The sequence below is a fragment of the Pangasianodon hypophthalmus genome, chromosome 4, assembly GCF_027358585.1.
Source record: "Pangasianodon hypophthalmus isolate fPanHyp1 chromosome 4, fPanHyp1.pri, whole genome shotgun sequence".
NCBI classification, from domain to species: Eukaryota; Metazoa; Chordata; class Actinopteri; order Siluriformes; family Pangasiidae; genus Pangasianodon; species Pangasianodon hypophthalmus.
In genome coordinates this window covers 12941177-12958038 of record NC_069713.1, presented here as the reverse complement: position 1 = coordinate 12958038, position 16862 = coordinate 12941177, and the positions used below count along the sequence as shown (strand labels likewise).

The 16862-nt window shown below is 38.2% G+C and overlaps 3 protein-coding genes across 3 annotated transcripts; all 3 read left to right on the top strand.

Annotated features, from left to right (window-relative positions):
• Positions 1–612: 612 nt before the first annotated feature.
• Positions 613–2654, top strand: ponzr4 (plac8 onzin related protein 4). The gene is made up of 4 exons (XM_026936202.3): positions 613–738; positions 1164–1274; positions 1542–1696; positions 1886–2654. Exons 2-4 carry the CDS (start codon positions 1172–1174, stop codon positions 2009–2011), a joined length of 384 nt encoding a protein of 127 aa, XP_026792003.1. The 5' UTR covers positions 613–738; positions 1164–1171; the 3' UTR covers positions 2012–2654.
• A 478-nt stretch (positions 2655–3132) lies between these two features.
• On the top strand, positions 3133–6585 carry LOC113539944 (placenta-specific gene 8 protein-like). The gene is made up of 3 exons (XM_026936083.3): positions 3133–3250; positions 4384–4547; positions 5629–6585. The coding sequence occupies exons 1-3, from the start codon at positions 3133–3135 to the stop codon at positions 5848–5850; spliced, it is 504 nt and encodes a 167-aa protein (XP_026791884.1). The 3' UTR covers positions 5851–6585.
• A 3342-nt stretch (positions 6586–9927) lies between these two features.
• Positions 9928–16583, top strand: ugt5g1 (UDP glucuronosyltransferase 5 family, polypeptide G1). Its single transcript, XM_034303416.2, has 2 exons — positions 9928–10606; positions 11429–16583. Exon 2 carries the CDS (start codon positions 11440–11442, stop codon positions 13021–13023), a length of 1584 nt encoding a protein of 527 aa, XP_034159307.1. The 5' UTR covers positions 9928–10606; positions 11429–11439; the 3' UTR covers positions 13024–16583.
• Positions 16584–16862: the final 279 nt, after the last annotated feature.

Sequence of the window (16862 nt, the reverse complement as noted above, 5' to 3'; positions counted from 1 at the left end):
ATAACTACCATCTTAGCATCACTCACAAACTCATACCACACCATATTTGCAGAATGTACTAAATAAACAAGATAATACTGAAACAGATCTACCCTCATAATGTCCTGTACTTTTCATACAAGTATTTCTTACAAGTATGTAATCAGTGTCTCTTCAGCTTGATCAATGTGATAAAAAGTTCCACAAAATGATGCACCTGATGCATTTTATTTATGATACAGTTGGGTCCTGGGATTATTTCCTATTACTTTAAACTACATAAACAAAACTAGCAATGAAATAATTCCAGAATATGCATTTCAGAATATGAAATTCTGGATACTTTTTTGACTTCCTGCTTTGAAACCAAACCTTTACACCGGCACTCTATTGAAAAAGTGCCTTGCAGATGTGCAAGAGCATCACAGTGTGTTAGAGTTTCAGAGTAAGAACACTGTGACCTACTCAATCTATTGATCTGGCATTTTTTCTCAGAAATTACATCACTAATGTTCACTTGGCTGGCTGAACCAGTCACTCAGAATCTTTTCTGTGATAAGCATCCTGGAGGACATGCGTACGTGTATGCGTGCGTGTCTGGTGGCAAGGGATTTCACACGTCTGCGTGTATCTGTATTGACCCTTTTGCGTGAAAAAGGAAATTGCATCATGGCATTCCTGGCCACCGCCCTTTTTGCCTAAATAAAGTGGCCCACTCAACAATCACCTTTCAGTGCTCTCCTGGGATTCATCTCACAGGTAAGTCAGCAGACGGCTGTAAACCTGAGCAGTAAGGGAAACGCATTAGGGTAACAGATCGTTGTGTGTTTTTACTGAAATTTGCAACAATTGCTTACAATTTATTTTAAGGAAGCCTAACGCTTTTACTATTTTCTTTTTACTCTGCAAGATTCTATACTTCTACTACTACTACTGCTACTACTACTACTACTACTAATAATAATAATAATAATAATAATAATAATAATATTTCTTATGTATATAGTGCATTTCTTTCATTAAATGTGGCTTTGCAATTTTATTGAATTATTTAAAATTATTATTTATTTAATCATAAAAAAAAGGTTGATGCAGTTCTGAAGCATTTTACAGATGCTCAACTCAAGAAAAAAATTACAGTCTATTTCACTAAGTCTTTTTTGTGTGTTTTTCCTGTCATAAAGTCTTCAGTATGGCTACCAAGATGGTCATCCAGCAGCCGAAGCCACTTGTAGCGGCAGCTACCTCGGACCAGTGGAGCACCAGCATCTGCGAGTGTGATAGCGTCAACGAATGTAAGTTTGTTAGACTGTACCTGCTTGATAATCAAAAATATATAGCATTTCATTCAGTCCTATATATTGGATAATGTATTCCAGATAAGTCAAATAATATAGTCTGTATAGAGCTTTAGGGAGCTCTAAAACTCAGCCTCACACTGTTGTATTAACATGAACATACTGGAACATAATGTAGCATTAAGCTTTAAAGACATTCAAATGATCACTTGCAGCTGTTAATTATACATCAGTCATTTATAAAGTGTGGGTGTGTGTCCCCAGGCTGTTTCTCGGTGTGGTGCTTTCCTTGCTTCGCCTGCATCACAGCTCGAGACCATGGTGAATGCCTCTGCCTCCCTCTGCTGGATATGTGCGGCCTCATCCCACCAGCCACCCTGTCCATGAGGGTGTCAACACGCAGACGCTATGGCATTACGGTAAATACATTTTTTATAACTATCCAGCTAGTCAACATTAAATTCATGATAGTAAATGCTGTCAATTAGTTTTAGACACCATCTTGTTTTAACCGCCTTGATGAAGCCAGATGACAACTGTTAATAATAATAACAATAATCAATGAGTAAACTTTCGTTGAGCTCTGGGAAATTTTGATCTCTTCGCAGGACAGTATCTGCAACGACTGCGTGTACACTTTCTTCTGTGGCCCATGCAGCTGGTGTCAAATCAGGCGGGAGATGAAGGCCAGACTTCATCCTGTTACACTGCTGAACAACAGGCCAATGGGCTAAAGACCCACATCATCGCCATCATCATTTCTTCATTGTCATTACCATCGTCAGCAAGTGAAGTCTGCGTCTCTACCAAGTATAACATGTGCCTTGTTCCACAACTAATCTTGCTTGTGTATGCTTGTGTATCCTGGTGAATTCTGGAGTCTTGATCACCCCTCCCTCCCAAACACACTGATCCAAAAGCTGTTTTCAGTCAGATAGGGGAGTAGCCTGCTGTCTAATCGCTGTTTGGGCATCAGCTCGGCGAGTGGTGAAGAATGCTGCTCACATATGAAGACTGATCAGATAACTTCTGTACCCATGTATAGAAATGTAACATACTAATGCATTTACTACAGTGATCTTTAAAAAGGTTATTACAAAATTCAGCCTAAGACTAATTTAAATATGTTACATTTCACAAGGTTTTTTTTCCCCCACAATGATTTTTAAATGTAATGATGATTTCTGACCTACTTGTACTACCGATTGTACTGTACTGTACTGTACTGTTATCACATGTATACTCATACTTTATTTCTGCTTCATGAAATAATAACAGAATTGTGCGTGTAAAGATTCAAATGAAATTGTGCTTCAAATGATGTAAATGTGTGCTTTTGCAGTAATTATCAATAAACTTTAAAATAAAATAAAAAAGGACAGTTTCTTGTCTGTAAGTCTGCTATACAGTCAGAGCCGATGACATTTCAGAATATCTAATATGCAAACCATTGAACTTCCTTGTTCATATTCAAATACTGATGAAGACAATTTACTTTCTTATTATGAGGCTATTGTACAGACACATTTGGATGCACTAACAGCTAGGAAGTTGCAGGTAAGGTGATAACATTTTGGGTTTTTCTATCAATATTCTGTGCAAATCAGTATCCCTTTTACCTGATATGTAAATGTTTCATTTGTGGATTATGGGGTAAGGTCTTTTGTCTCTGTAAAGATCATTCATACTTTGTGTGTGGTTAAGAGTAACAATTTGTGTAAATACATTGTGTAACTACATCATTTGTGCAACTACGCAGTTACAAAAAGGATATTGGAAAAAGGCAAAATGCAAACAGAACACATGCTTATATCTTCCATTTTGCATTTTGAATTTTCAGCTTTGAAACAGTACAATGGCCGTTTTTGCACCGAGTGTGATACTTCAGCAGCCTCAATCCACACCACTTCTTCCTCTTAACTCCAACCAGTGGAGCACAGGCATCTGTGACTGCTTTGATGAGTGCAATGTCTGTGAGTTCGGCACTTATGCATTCACCTTATATACACTCTTAAAAAGCCTTTAAATATGCTTTCTAAAAGCACTTTACAGGACCCTTTTCTGAAAGGGTGCTACATAGGACCTATAAGGGACAAGTCAAGTTTTGAAGAATTTGACCTATTTTTCTAAGTATGCATATATTGTGTTTATAGCTCATATAAATTCTAATCTCAGTCTACATTCATTTATTCACCTTCAGTAAGCGCTTTATCCTAGTCATGGTCACATCTGTCCTGGGAACACTGGACACAAGGATTGGAATACACCTCGAATGGAACACTATGTACTATTATTCACACACTCATTCATATCTAGGGGCAATTTAGTGTGAACAATCCACCTACCTGCATGTTTTTGTGAAGCGGGAGGAAACTGGAATCTTAAAATCTCAACGATGCCATAGCCATCCATGACGGAGAGCCAAGAAGGGTGAGAGAGATAGCATACTCTGTCCTCTCACTCACAGTGATACTAGCCAACCCCGGGTGCCTGTGTGCTCATGCATGCAGAATAGGACAGATAGTGCTTTCCTCTGAACATGTTACACTGCCCTGTGGCACTGCATGAGCAGCGGTTCAAAAAGACGTGAAACTTGTCTACAGGCGTGCAAGAGGAAGCATGTACTAGCCTTCACTCTCTCTAGCTGGTAGATTTCAGTTGATAGGGGAATATTAACTAGTGGGTGGGAAATAATAAGACCAAATTAGGGGGAAAAAATTTAATACAGCAGGGTTCTTTGGTTTGTCTATCTGGGGGAAACCCTAACAATGTTCTTTGTAGAACCCTAGAACAGACACGGTTCCAAGATGAACCCCTTTAGAAAGTGAAAAACTCAACTATATACAGATATCTTGAGGAAACAAGAGTGTAATCCTGGTGTTTTCCCTGTTTTATCACATTTCATTCAAATGTATGCTTTCTATCAAACCTTTCAAATACTTAATCAGCTGTGTTTTGGAATTTGGAAAACAAGTTGAAATCAACCATTCTTTTATAATTATGTTTTTTTTTTTTCAGAACTGTTGTGCTTTATAATGAAACTGGACTACGCATACTGAATTCCTGCAATGGTTCACTTCTCTCTGTAATTTGTTCTCATTTCCAGGCTGCTTTGCAACATGGTGTTTCCCTGTGTTTGCCTGCAGCACAGCATATGACTTTGGCGAATGCTTTTGTCTGCCCATGTTGGACTATCTTAGTTGCAGCTTGCACGTTCCTCTAATATCTCTGGCTTTGAGAGCCGCAGTGCGCAACCGATATGGCATACAGGTTTGTATTTGCGTCTGGGCTAAAAAGACGAACCCTAAAGACTAAACCTTACCTTCGCACTAGCAAGCAACAGAGCAACAGAAGACAATTCATTTTGTATGCACGTGCACACACAGAGCCACGATTTCAGTGAGAGAACTGTAGCAACATCTGAATAGAGAATTTTTCAATTCTATGCAAATTCTGTATGACATGGTAAAGTATAAAGTAGTCTGACATTTCTTCAGTTATCTACTCACAAATTACTAGCTGCAGTTCGTTTCTATTTACTGTCTGATGCTTAAAAATGGAAGACGAAATCCTAAAATGTGTATAGAGATATTATGAAGAAAAAAAAAAGCTTGGAAGAATGTAGCAGAGACTGTTGGTGACTCGGGTGAGTGTACGTAGTAAGTAGCTTATCATACAGGCATTATAATGAAATGCCACTTAAAGGATCCTATTTTGACTCGCAGCAGCACTGTAGCATCCGAGCTTTATAATAGATTCTGATCGTGTGTCCAAACTGTTCTGGTCTTTCTGGAAGGTAACAAACCCAAAAACAAATTAAACATTATAATGTTAATATTATCTCTTCATAATCTATAATAGAACTAGAGTAGGTGGTACAATATATCATATGATTTAGAATTCATTATAAACTAAAAATATAAAGCTTGTAATTCCCAACATGAACACATTTTCCCAGGTGCAGGTGGGAGTTATGTGGAGTTTTTTTTTTTTTTTTTTGCTTGTTTTTTTTTTTAGTCTGGTTTGGTTTTTTACATTTCAAGTGAATGCAACATTACTACAAGATTCGGAATTTTTTTAGTTGAGAACACAATCAGAATAGAAATGTGAGACTACAGAGACTTGCACTATGACCTAAATTTAAGATTTGATGCTGTTTCAGTGGGAATACTTTCATTTCCTACAAATGTTTTCAAGTCCACTAGGATACGTAAATCATATCTATGAATAGTTTTATTCAGTAACACAGCTATGTATGCTCCTAGAAAGAACATACAGAAACAGAAATACAAAATGACATAATAATCCAAGACATTAACAATGAACAATCTGCTTGTGTTCCTCTCTGTAGGGTGATCTGGCCACTGATTGCCTATACTCCACCTTCTGCAATGTGTGCTCTTGGTGCCAGATAGCCCGAGAGATAAAGAGGCGCCGTGCTCCCTGCACTATCGTCAATGCCCAGACAGCGCTCATTACAGCTCCTCCTGTGGCCACGGCCACTTGCATGGCTGTTTTGCCATCCCAGGCTACCATGATCACCCACTCTGTCACCACCAACCGTATGGGGTGAAGTGTGGGGTGAAGCCTGGGCATTAAATGTTAAAACTAACTGCACAATTTTTGGTTTTGTTTTTTTTGTTTGGTTTTTTTTTTTATTGCATGAACAGCAGAATTTATCATAGCTTTCCATAAGGAGGTGGGATTGGTTGGGGGAAAGGGGGAAAAAGGTGAGTGAGAGGCTATATTCATTGCAATTTCAGTTTGCAGTTACTGTTTTTGGTGAATTTTCCTCTGGGATGAATGAAGTGATCTATCTTTCTATCTATCTATGTATCTATCTAACAATTAAAAACTGCTCATTTAAATTTAGAGCATTTGGATATTTTATTTTAAGTGAACCATAAATGAATAGAAAAATCAAGTTCTCTGTCCCCATAAGTTATAGGCAATGTACAATACATACATTAGGGAGAGGTTGTTAAGTAAACATCAAATATCCATTTTCAGATATCCAGATCCATATCCCCAAAGCTGTGAGTCAGATTAATTTATCATTAAGTTACCTGCAGAGGAAAAAACTGAGGGGTGTGTGTGTGTGTGTGTGTGTGTGTGTGTTCATTTAGAAAATAGCTTGGAGCAAGTGATGGTGGTTTCCGTGTGTTAGCCCATGCTTTGAATTTTTTCATCAATCTCATTTGGGTATCAGCTTATAAAGATTTTTTTTCTTGTCAGTGAAATAGGGTAATAATTATACAGATAGCAAAGTTATAACCTGTGCTTAAAATAAAATCTAACTTAATTAAAAGGACATGCAACTAACTTAATAAACAGTAATTTTAAAAAAATTCATGTGTGTTTGTTCCTTATAAGCATTTTGATACTGCCTATTTATTTGACATTTACAAAAATCTACCATTTGTACTCTCATTTATTATATATGTGATTCCTTAATTTTTTATCTTTTTTTTTTTTTTTTTTTTTTTTGATAATAGTTTGGTATATATATGTCAGTATGAGACTGATCATGATTATTTGGTGTGCAAAATGGCAAAACGTATCTTAATGCAAAATAGTAAAATGTTACCTTGCCATTATGATATTATGAATAATTTTTATTCATATAAAAAAACGTTCCTTACTCTTTAAATGTATGACTTGGGCATGGCAGTTCCACAGGTCTTTGGAATAATTCAAACCATTAGGAGCCACAATAGAATAATCCTTAGGGATATCCAGTTCTACCAACAGCCTGTATTCCACAGGGCAGGAAATTGTTGTACCTGCTTGATATGAGTAGAAAGGAGCGACACAGAGAGAGGGAGAGGAAGCTGGAGCTCGGTGATAAGGCCCATGGACTGACTCATACACTGGCTTTATAATCACTATTAAACCTCCTTTTGTTTTTCTTTTGGCTTCTCTCCTTCTCTTCAATACTTCTCACCATAGCAATAAAGAAGAAACACACACACACACACACACCATTGGTGCTCTTTGGAGTTATGATATAGCTGAAGACCATGTGTGAAGCTCCACCTTCTACCTACTTAACTTTCTATGACCTCCCATCTCTCTTTTTTTCTACTAGTGACAAAGTTTCTGCACCCACCATCTCCCCGTCTCCTCTGTACTATTCAATAACTCCTACCCAAGAGTCTTTAGTGTGGGGGTTGGGGGTGGTTGGAGGGGGCTGGCTATGGTGCAAAGCAGAAGCCACCCAGAACTCAGCGCTCCCACAGTTCCCTTTGACATTTCCACTCAACACTCTCCATGTCTGCACTCACAAATACAACTATATTTCTATTGCAATTGTATTATTTCACTGTTACTTTTTTGTGTTAACACATACCTGATGGTGTAACAGAAGCACAACTGCGCCTGTGGCTAAGCACTGCTAGTATTTGGAGACACTGCCCATAACTAGCCTACTATGTTAGCCGGATTGCTAACAACACACTTTGCTTAGGGTTTCCTCCCATTATTCTTCTGCTGTCCAAAAACTAGTGAGCTACTGACTTCATTCTGATAGCGTATTCAAGTGGTTCATTCTTCATGCACCTCATGGTTAGCCACAAAGTTAGTTGGTTTTCATAATATACAGCCTGGTCTCTGAATGACTATTAAGCTGTGCTACAGGAATTAAGCTTGTGAGGCCAATGTCTGTTTCCTGGAAGCTGAGGATGAACACCATCTATGTGTCTGCAGCCTCAGCATTAACCATCTTACAGAAGCAATCACCAGTTCAGACATTCCCTGAGGTGACTGCGCAGCAACGCTGGCATTGATTTAGACACTAATTCAGAGTTGAATACGATCCAAGTGCTGTGCAAGCCCTAAATGGACAGAGTCATGCTCTGACAGATGCTATACAGCCAAAAATATTTCTCATTGGCAGTTACTACATCAGACTGGTTGTTCCTCATGACACATAGTTACAAACTTCATTTCAAACATCAAACCATAATATTTTGGGGGCTCAGGATATCGTCAATTTCAGACCCTGTCAAGTCTGACACTCAAGAAGTTTGTTCCCTTTTGGATAGTGGCACAATAGAAACATTAGTTCAACATCTGCAGTTCAGAATGAAGGGTTCTATTCAATGTACATCATAGTTCAGAAGAAGGACAGTGATTTCTATCAGATTTGACAGGGTTGAATTGGTTACAACAAGCCGTCCAATTCCTTAAAGCTGTCAGATGTTCTTCATGCTGTGCACCCACAAGACTGGTTCAAGTCCTGTGGACCTATGTAATGCATATCTTCATGTTGTGAAAAAAGGCATGCTTTAAGGTTTGTCTTCCAAGGACAACCACAAAGGCATTGCAATTGAAAGTACCCTCTGGCCTCTCTGTGGTACTGCGGGTGTTCCCAAAATGCGTGCAGACAGCCATGTCATCTTTGTTTGCCAGAGACATAAGAATACGCCATAATTGGTTAATTGGCTCCTATGTGCCCCCACCATGGAGCAGGCCATCTGGTATCAGCATACCTCTTGCACATATTATAGCACTTTGTCTCATGGTGGACTCAGAAAAAAGCTCCTTAGTACCAAAGCAGGCCAGACAATTCATCAATGTGAAGCTATATTCATTGAGAATGCTAGCCACCATGTCACAGTAATCCCTGGATTTACGGAAGTGCATTATCAGCCTGGGACTAAACGCCAACCCCAGAGACATAGATGTATCCTCATCTCAGTGACAGCGGCACAATTGGAAGGCTCCATCAGAGAGAGATGCCTCACTCATCTCTTTATAGTTTCTTTATATTTATGCTTCTCATTTCATAACTTTCTCTTTTCTCTTTTACTTTCTTATCTTACCTTACAATGTTTACCTTATTAATATATTTTTATTTCTTGTATTTTTCTGTTATTACTAAGCACCAGTACACCAAGCCAAATTCCTTGTACATGTAAACCCACGGTACTTGGCAATAAAGGTGATTCTGATTCTGATCCTGATTCTTATTGGCTGGAGGGCAGTGTGGTGCCACAGAGTCTAAACAGAGACTGGCCTACTGGGTGGTGCACATCATTATCTTGGCCAACAAGCCGGTCAGACACTTGGCTCCTAATATAAGATGCTGCTGTAAGCTTGAGCCCCATCTTTTCTTTGTCTCTCTCATCTCTACCAGCTTACTGGAAGAAAACAAACTGGTACATACTGTAAGTAGACTATAACAAAATAGATGCAGATTATTGCTTACCTACTCATTCTCTGAGACCACTCTTCCCCTCCACAGCCAAAGCTTGACTATCTGGAAATGAAGTCAGAAATACTGGGTGCAATGTAGAATACACCTGTCAATCATAGGGCATCACACCCTCACTCATGCATACATACCAGCATGTACTTGGGAAGTCTGAAGAAAAAGGAATAAAGCAATATGCCAACTCCACAGAGACAGTAAGTGGAGCTCAGATGCAAATCTCAGACCCTTGAGCTTATTTTGGACCACCATGCTGCTCCAAAATAACATTTTATTCTATTCCTTTCACTATTACATTATCATCTGGTAGCAACCCTTCATTAAACTACACGATAATGGGCCATGCTGCCAATCAGTGAAAATGGTGAAATATTCAGACATACTCAAAACTCTTTGGTGTATTACTTCCAGATTTTGTCATTAGGTTTCCACATGCCTAAATCCCTAAATGCCTAAAATTGTCTATGCTGATGGATTTTCATGCAAAACTCCACAGTCAGCTTATTTCAAGAAACTAGGTCAAAAAATAAAAAAAACATATATAGCTTAATAAAAGTTATTTCACTCAGTGTTTTTGTTTGTTTGATTTTACTTTTTTGACTTAAAGGTGAAATAGTTCATTGTCTAGCTCTAATCTGTAAGAGACATGAGAGTAATAAGAGACATGCTCAAAATGTTTTTGGCACCCACAAATGTGAGCAGAGTAAATTTCTCCTTGGTTCTGGGCTACCGTGATGGGGAAACAGACTTCTTTGTCTTCCACTGGCACTTCCATTTCGTGCCCCAATTTCAACGAGGGAATCACATGAATATAAATCCGTGACTTGAATAACATGGAGAAAAAAAAGCAAGGAAGAAGATTCCACAGGATCATTTGAATTCTGCTTGATTACGACATGTTTATACGTCACCACATAATCCAAGTCAATTTGGATCTCACGTTACACAGAGACCACAGACTGGTGACTTGGAAACAGTCTGCCTGCAGTGAGTATGGCTTCAAATCATCAGCTACTGCATGCCTGTGGAGGTTTATGGCTAGATCTGGACATTTCAAAGCTTGTTTGATTTGCTACAAACAACTGAAGAGTCAAGAATTATCAGTGATACAAAACAGGTACAGTACAACCATCTCATTCTCAATGTCTTTTATCTCATGTCTTACTAAGTAATATGTTGTTTCCAAAATTTAATGCATTTATTAAGGCACACTGTTTTGTGCTTTTATGTTAAATCTAATAGCTGTTATAGTCAATTGAAGGTGAATGCTGATGTTATGGATATATTATGGAAACAGCTAATGTGATTTATATCTAGGTTAGTAATTCAGTCTAGTAATGTTGTCCTGAGACCTGTGTGTTTTTAATATCTCCTAGACATTTTTATCTAGTAGTACCTGAAAAATATGCCAAAATGAAATGGAAATGGAAAACAGTTTGTGAAAATGTGCTGTTATGGAAAAAAAAAAAGTTTCTGTTGACGACATGAAGATGAAACTTGATATAGGCTTAAGGACTCACCCTGTTTCTCTTCATCAAGATATCAGCATGTTTTCTCAGATCAGAGTGTACCATACCAAGAATACGACACCAGTGGTGCAACAGAGAGCCGATCTAATAGTGTATAGATAGTGTAATGTACATCTTGGACACTCCAAATAATCTTAGACAGTGAACTTGTGCAAGTGTCTTTATGCACTCTCATGCAATAACTGCATGGTTCTTATAGATTCACTTACCATTAATGTTAGTGTTTTCTGACAGGAAAAAAAATGAGATGAGATTACATACTTAGGAGGTACATCTAGATCTAAATGAATACAATGAACTTGTGACTTCATAACAGGCTTCTGTTATATGTAATTGATCTAGTTTCTTATGTCTAAACACAGTCTTTACTTGGTGTAACATTTGCTTTTTGTTCCCTCTGCTTTTCTCAGCTTTCTGGAACATGGGAGTGAATGCAAATCAGCTACTCTTCTTCTCCTGCCTACTTTTTGTGACTGGCTGTTGCAATGGTGGTAGAATCTTAGTGTTTCCAGAAGATGGCAGCCACTGGGTGAATATGCAGGTCATACTCAAGGAGTTGCATGCCCGTGGCCACAGTCTGACAGTGGTACGACCTTCCAGAAGCTGGTACATTCAGGACAGTTCTTCTCTCTACACATTCATTAATGTTAACCTCACTAATACAGAAGATGTTAGCCCAGGATTATTTGAGACCTTGTTAGAGCGGTCACTAGCTTTACGTAGGATGACACCAATCCTGCGCTTTTTTGAACAGCAGAAGGACGTGATGACCATGCTGAGGATATTCCACAGCGGAGCCCTGAGTATTGTTTCTACCATGTTGGATGACTCAGCACTGATGGGAAAACTGCGCGATGCTAAGTTTGACCTAATGCTCACTGACCCTGCTTTCCCTGCTGGGGTTCTCCTGGCCCACTATCTCCATTTACCCATGGTGTATAATGTACGCTGGCTCAATGCAGGAGACGCACATATGGCCATTGCTCCATCGACACCATCTTATGTTCCCATGTACAACTCATTGTTCAGTGACAGAATGGGCTTCCTGCAGAGGACTGAGAACTTCCTTCGATATATGTTCAGCCTCCTCCAGGAGCAATTTGTTATCCTCCCCATTTATGATGCATTGCTCAAGAGGCACTTTCCACCAGGATCAGATCTTCTCACCATGCAGCGTTCAGCAGATATTTGGTTGATGCGTGTTGATTTTATTTTGGAGTACCCACGCCCTAGCATGCCTAATGTAGTTTACATAGGTGGCTTCCAGTGTCGCCCAGCTGAACCCATTCTTACAGAGCTGGAGGAGTTTATGCAGAGTTCTGGGGAGCATGGCGTGGTGGTCATGTCCCTGGGAGTCATGGTCACTGCGCTTCCAAAACAAATCACAGAAGCCATTGCGGCTGCCTTTGCTAAGCTACCTCAAAAAGTCGTATGGAGGTATGTGGGTGAGCGACCTTCATCTCTGGGTAACAACACTTTGCTTCTTGAATGGCTTCCTCAAAATAATCTCCTGGGGCACCCAAAGACATGTGCATTTGTGTCTCATGGTGGCACCAATGGCATCTACGAAGCTATCTACCACGGGATTCCTGTGTTGCTTCTGCCACTTCTCTTTGATCAGTTTGACAATGCAATTCGACTGGAAACCCGAGGTGCAGCTCGTGTGCTTGAGGTCGGCACATTGACTTCTGAAGAATTCCTTGAAGCCCTCGAGGATGTCATTAAGAATCCATCTTACAGAAGCAATATGCAGAAACTCTCAGAGCTTCACCGTGATCAGCCCCTTCCTCCTCTAGACAGTGCCACTTTCTGGATTGAGTATGTCATCAGGCACAAAGGAGCTCAACACCTGTACTCAGAAGGAAGTAGTCTTCCATGGTACTCCTACCACAATCTAGATGTGGTAGGTTTTCTGTTAGTCATCATTGTAGCTGTACTCTGGGCCTCAATATATCTTGTTAAATTTCTTTGTTGTATGCCAGACAAGAAGCAAAAGGTTGAGTGAACTCAACCCGAGCCACCTCTAGACATGCATTCTACAAAAGGTGCAAAGGTGTGTTTTTGGGTTGTTTTTTTGTTGTTGTTGTTGTTGTTTGTTTGTTTGTTTGTTTTTTGTTTGTTTGTTTTTTTAGCAAAAGCACTTTAAGATGTAAATTAACTGTGATAACTAAAATTGCAGCCCTTTCAAAATAGATCATTTAATTCAAATCAATAGACATTATGTTTGCCACACAATCTTCATTACAGCCTTAACAAGTTTTAGATTATGCAATAAATCATTAATTTCTTGATTGATCAAAGGTAAATTCACTTCTAGTGCCATTTGTGATCATTACGATGTACATATGCCATTCTAGTGCCATTTGTACTCATTTCGATGTGATTTGGAATAAAATTTGCTTTTAATGTAATCAAATCTAATCAGTGTGCATCATTTACGTACAAGTCAGGAAACAAACTTTTTTGCTTTGAAATTAAAATGCAGAATCAATTACAGAAATTGATATTAAGACAAAAAGTGAAACTGTGCCTGGAGTAAGATATTTTATGAAGAATATTCCTTTCGTCCCCCATAAATATATCGCCAGTCTTCATGCATATGACTACAAAACAAAACTAACCTTCTTTTTGAGGGGCTTTTGTCTAGATGTCTAGATTTGTCTAGACATGTGGTTATTTTTCTTCTGGCAGTTGCTGTGCTAATAACAGACTTAATGATAGTGGCAGACATTTATATTAAGATCATCTTAAAGAAAGTATCATATGAAATTATAGAAACTTGACTTTGTTTTAATATAAAAGATAGTTAACTGTCATTGAATAAGATAGCCATACATTTAGAGAGAAAGCATATAAAGATGATATATAAAGAGCATGTGTATAAAAAAAGAGGCAGTACAAACGAAGCAGAGGTCAATATGAAGAATTAGTTATAGCACATTTGTCCAGGTCTGCTTAATCATTATATTAATGGATATTGAAGTAAAGAATTTTAAAAATATTTTTTAGAATCCAATAATGTTCAGTATTTACTGGATCAGCAATAGGGATAGACACTTCACTTAATTCCCCAATAGTCTCTTTCCACTTTCTGGTACTAAAATCCCTGACCAGACGCACTTCTCAGCATGCATTAAAGCATCCTCTAGGATGCTTTAATGAGAGCATCCTTTAAAGAGAGCATTCTCTCGGAAGCTCATGGAGCTCAGTAGCTCATAAAAGAGCTACTGAGCCCCAAAGCTGATACCTTCACATCTTCTGATATAAGATTACATTACAGTGAAAAAAAACCTATTAACCAATAGTAGCATGTCATGTTTCACCCAGCACCAACCCCCCGCTATGAATGTATAAAAATGTTAAACTTCACTCAAATATACATCACTTCATAAAAGATACATTTTACTTTGAAAAAATAAAATTAAAAATGTAAAGAAAAAAATATGACATAAGCAAGATAGACACCTTGAGTAAGATTTTTTTTTTCCAAAATGTGGTTGGATTAAAACTAAAAAAATAAAGAATTCACTGCCTAGCTTTGATTTGTGTAAATACCATTTCTAGGAAACTGCAGATAACATGTTTTTGGCATTCCAAAATTGTGAGCAAAGTAAAACTACCAGTGGTGCTGACCTAATCTTGGGAAGCTGGGGAAAAGGCTTCTTTGTATTCAATTTCACGGTCTAGTTTTGAGCATTGAATTGCTAAGTCAGTTTGGGTTCACACAGTTTCATCAGGATCTCCTGCTTTGCACTCTAATCATTACACGTTCATTCATGACCATATAATCCAGGTCAGGTTGAATGTCATGTTACACAGAGACTCAGCAAAGACTGGTGACACAGAAACAGTGTACAGAGTATGGCATCTAAATATTCAGATTCCTTAAACATTGCTTTTTAAATATCCAGTCAGTGAGAGTTCTTGGATAAATTTAGAAATAAAAACAATTGAAAGAGTTAAGAATTCATGGTGCCACAAGAAAGGAAAACCTCCCCACTTTGTGCTTCTGCACTGTAATGGCTCAGAGACAGGCCGAAATAAAGTAAAAAAGAAAGAAAGAAAGAAAGAAATTTAGCTGCTAAATGCTGACTGATTCGGAATGAACCTCAAAGACATTTTAAATCATTAGTGAAAACAGAAGCTGAGATTTCTCAGTGATGAAGGCCTAGCGCTTCATGGTCATTGCGCCATCAACACCATTCCATGTTCCCATGTACAACTCATTGTTCAGTGACAAAATGGACTTCCTGCCGAGGACTGAGAACTTCCTTTGACTTATGGTCAACCTCCTCCAGAAGCAATACGTTATCCTACACATTTATGATGAACTGCTCGAGAGAAATTTTCCTCTTTTCCCAGGATCAGATCATTTCACACGCAGCGTTCAGCTTTTTTAACCTTTCATATCTTGTAACATAGTCTTTATATGTGTTGGCTACTCATGATACTTTATTGGACTTTTTCAAGATCAGAAGGCTATCCGTGATTGGGCTTTTGTGTATTTTGTGTGACCTGTTTTGGTCATTCTGTACAATACTGTTGGCTAAAACATTGTCATTAGGCTTACTAATTACATTAGTGACAACACACATTAGCATCATCAGTGCAGGCATAAAAGTTATGAATCCTAGCGTTCGCCACCATTGAATATTGTAGTGTAGACTGTATACTGTAGACTGAAGTGTGCTAATATATGAACTTTCCAACATCAGTTAATCAGTTATTAAGCTCTTGTCTAATGATTAGATGCATATTACTAGCTCTACATTTTTCTTTGTTTTTGTTTTTTTGCCTAGGGCCTGGACAGCGTATAATAGTTGAGGAAACTATTAATGAAATGCAAAATGAATGCAGTGTTAAAGGAGAATGTGGACCGGAAGCTTATTGGATGACTAATGAAACAGTGAACAATAAAAACATGAAAAGTGCATTTGTTTGTGTGATTAGTTAAGAGAGAATGTGTTTGTCTATGATTATGACTTGGATAAAGATCAGACTACATTTTATGAGTAATTAATACAAAAATCCAGGAAAGCTCACAACATCTATTGTTGTAGAAAGTACGCCTCTAGTTCCTAAGTCTATGCCTATGCCTCTAGCTCATAAAGCTGCCTGGCATTGTGCTATGATAGTAAAAAAAAAAAAAAAAAAAAGCTCATTTATGACTAGAAGAAGTAACCATGCTGCTTCTGCACTGCATGCTGAGCTAATCGGTATAGCTCTGTAAACTAGCTAGCTGGGAATGTTGCCGCAGCAATAAACCATACACGATCCCCAATCTTACTTTAATGGTGTGGCTTGCTGTGAGCACCATGTCACTGGAAATGCACCCTGCATTGTCTTTGAATTTTTAAAATCCCATTTTATTTGTCTTTTATATAATTGCTTAATTACCCGAGATGATATACAGCACATTGGCCGACACACATTGTCTTTTAAATGTGCTGTATAAATAAAAGTGACTTGTGATTTCTACGTACATATAACATCAGATACTTTACTTTTATTTGAGTCACTTACTGCTAACAGGTATAGATCATGGACCTCATTTAAACCATTTTATTTATTTATTTATTTATTTATTTTAATTTCTAACCTACAGTGTACTAATTACCAAGCCTGTCACATTCTAAATTGTTTGATATACTATACTGTACAAGTTTTATCCAAAACTTCATGAACTTTCACGTAAGAATGCCAGTCCAAATGGGGACTGGGTGTCACGGGGGAAATGAACGTAGAATGAGGGTGTTTCGCTTGTCTCTCAGCAGCCCTTCCGTTAGTGTGAACAGTTTGGCCCAACTCGTATCCCTCCGCCAGTGTTTTTGTTCTGGAGGAGAA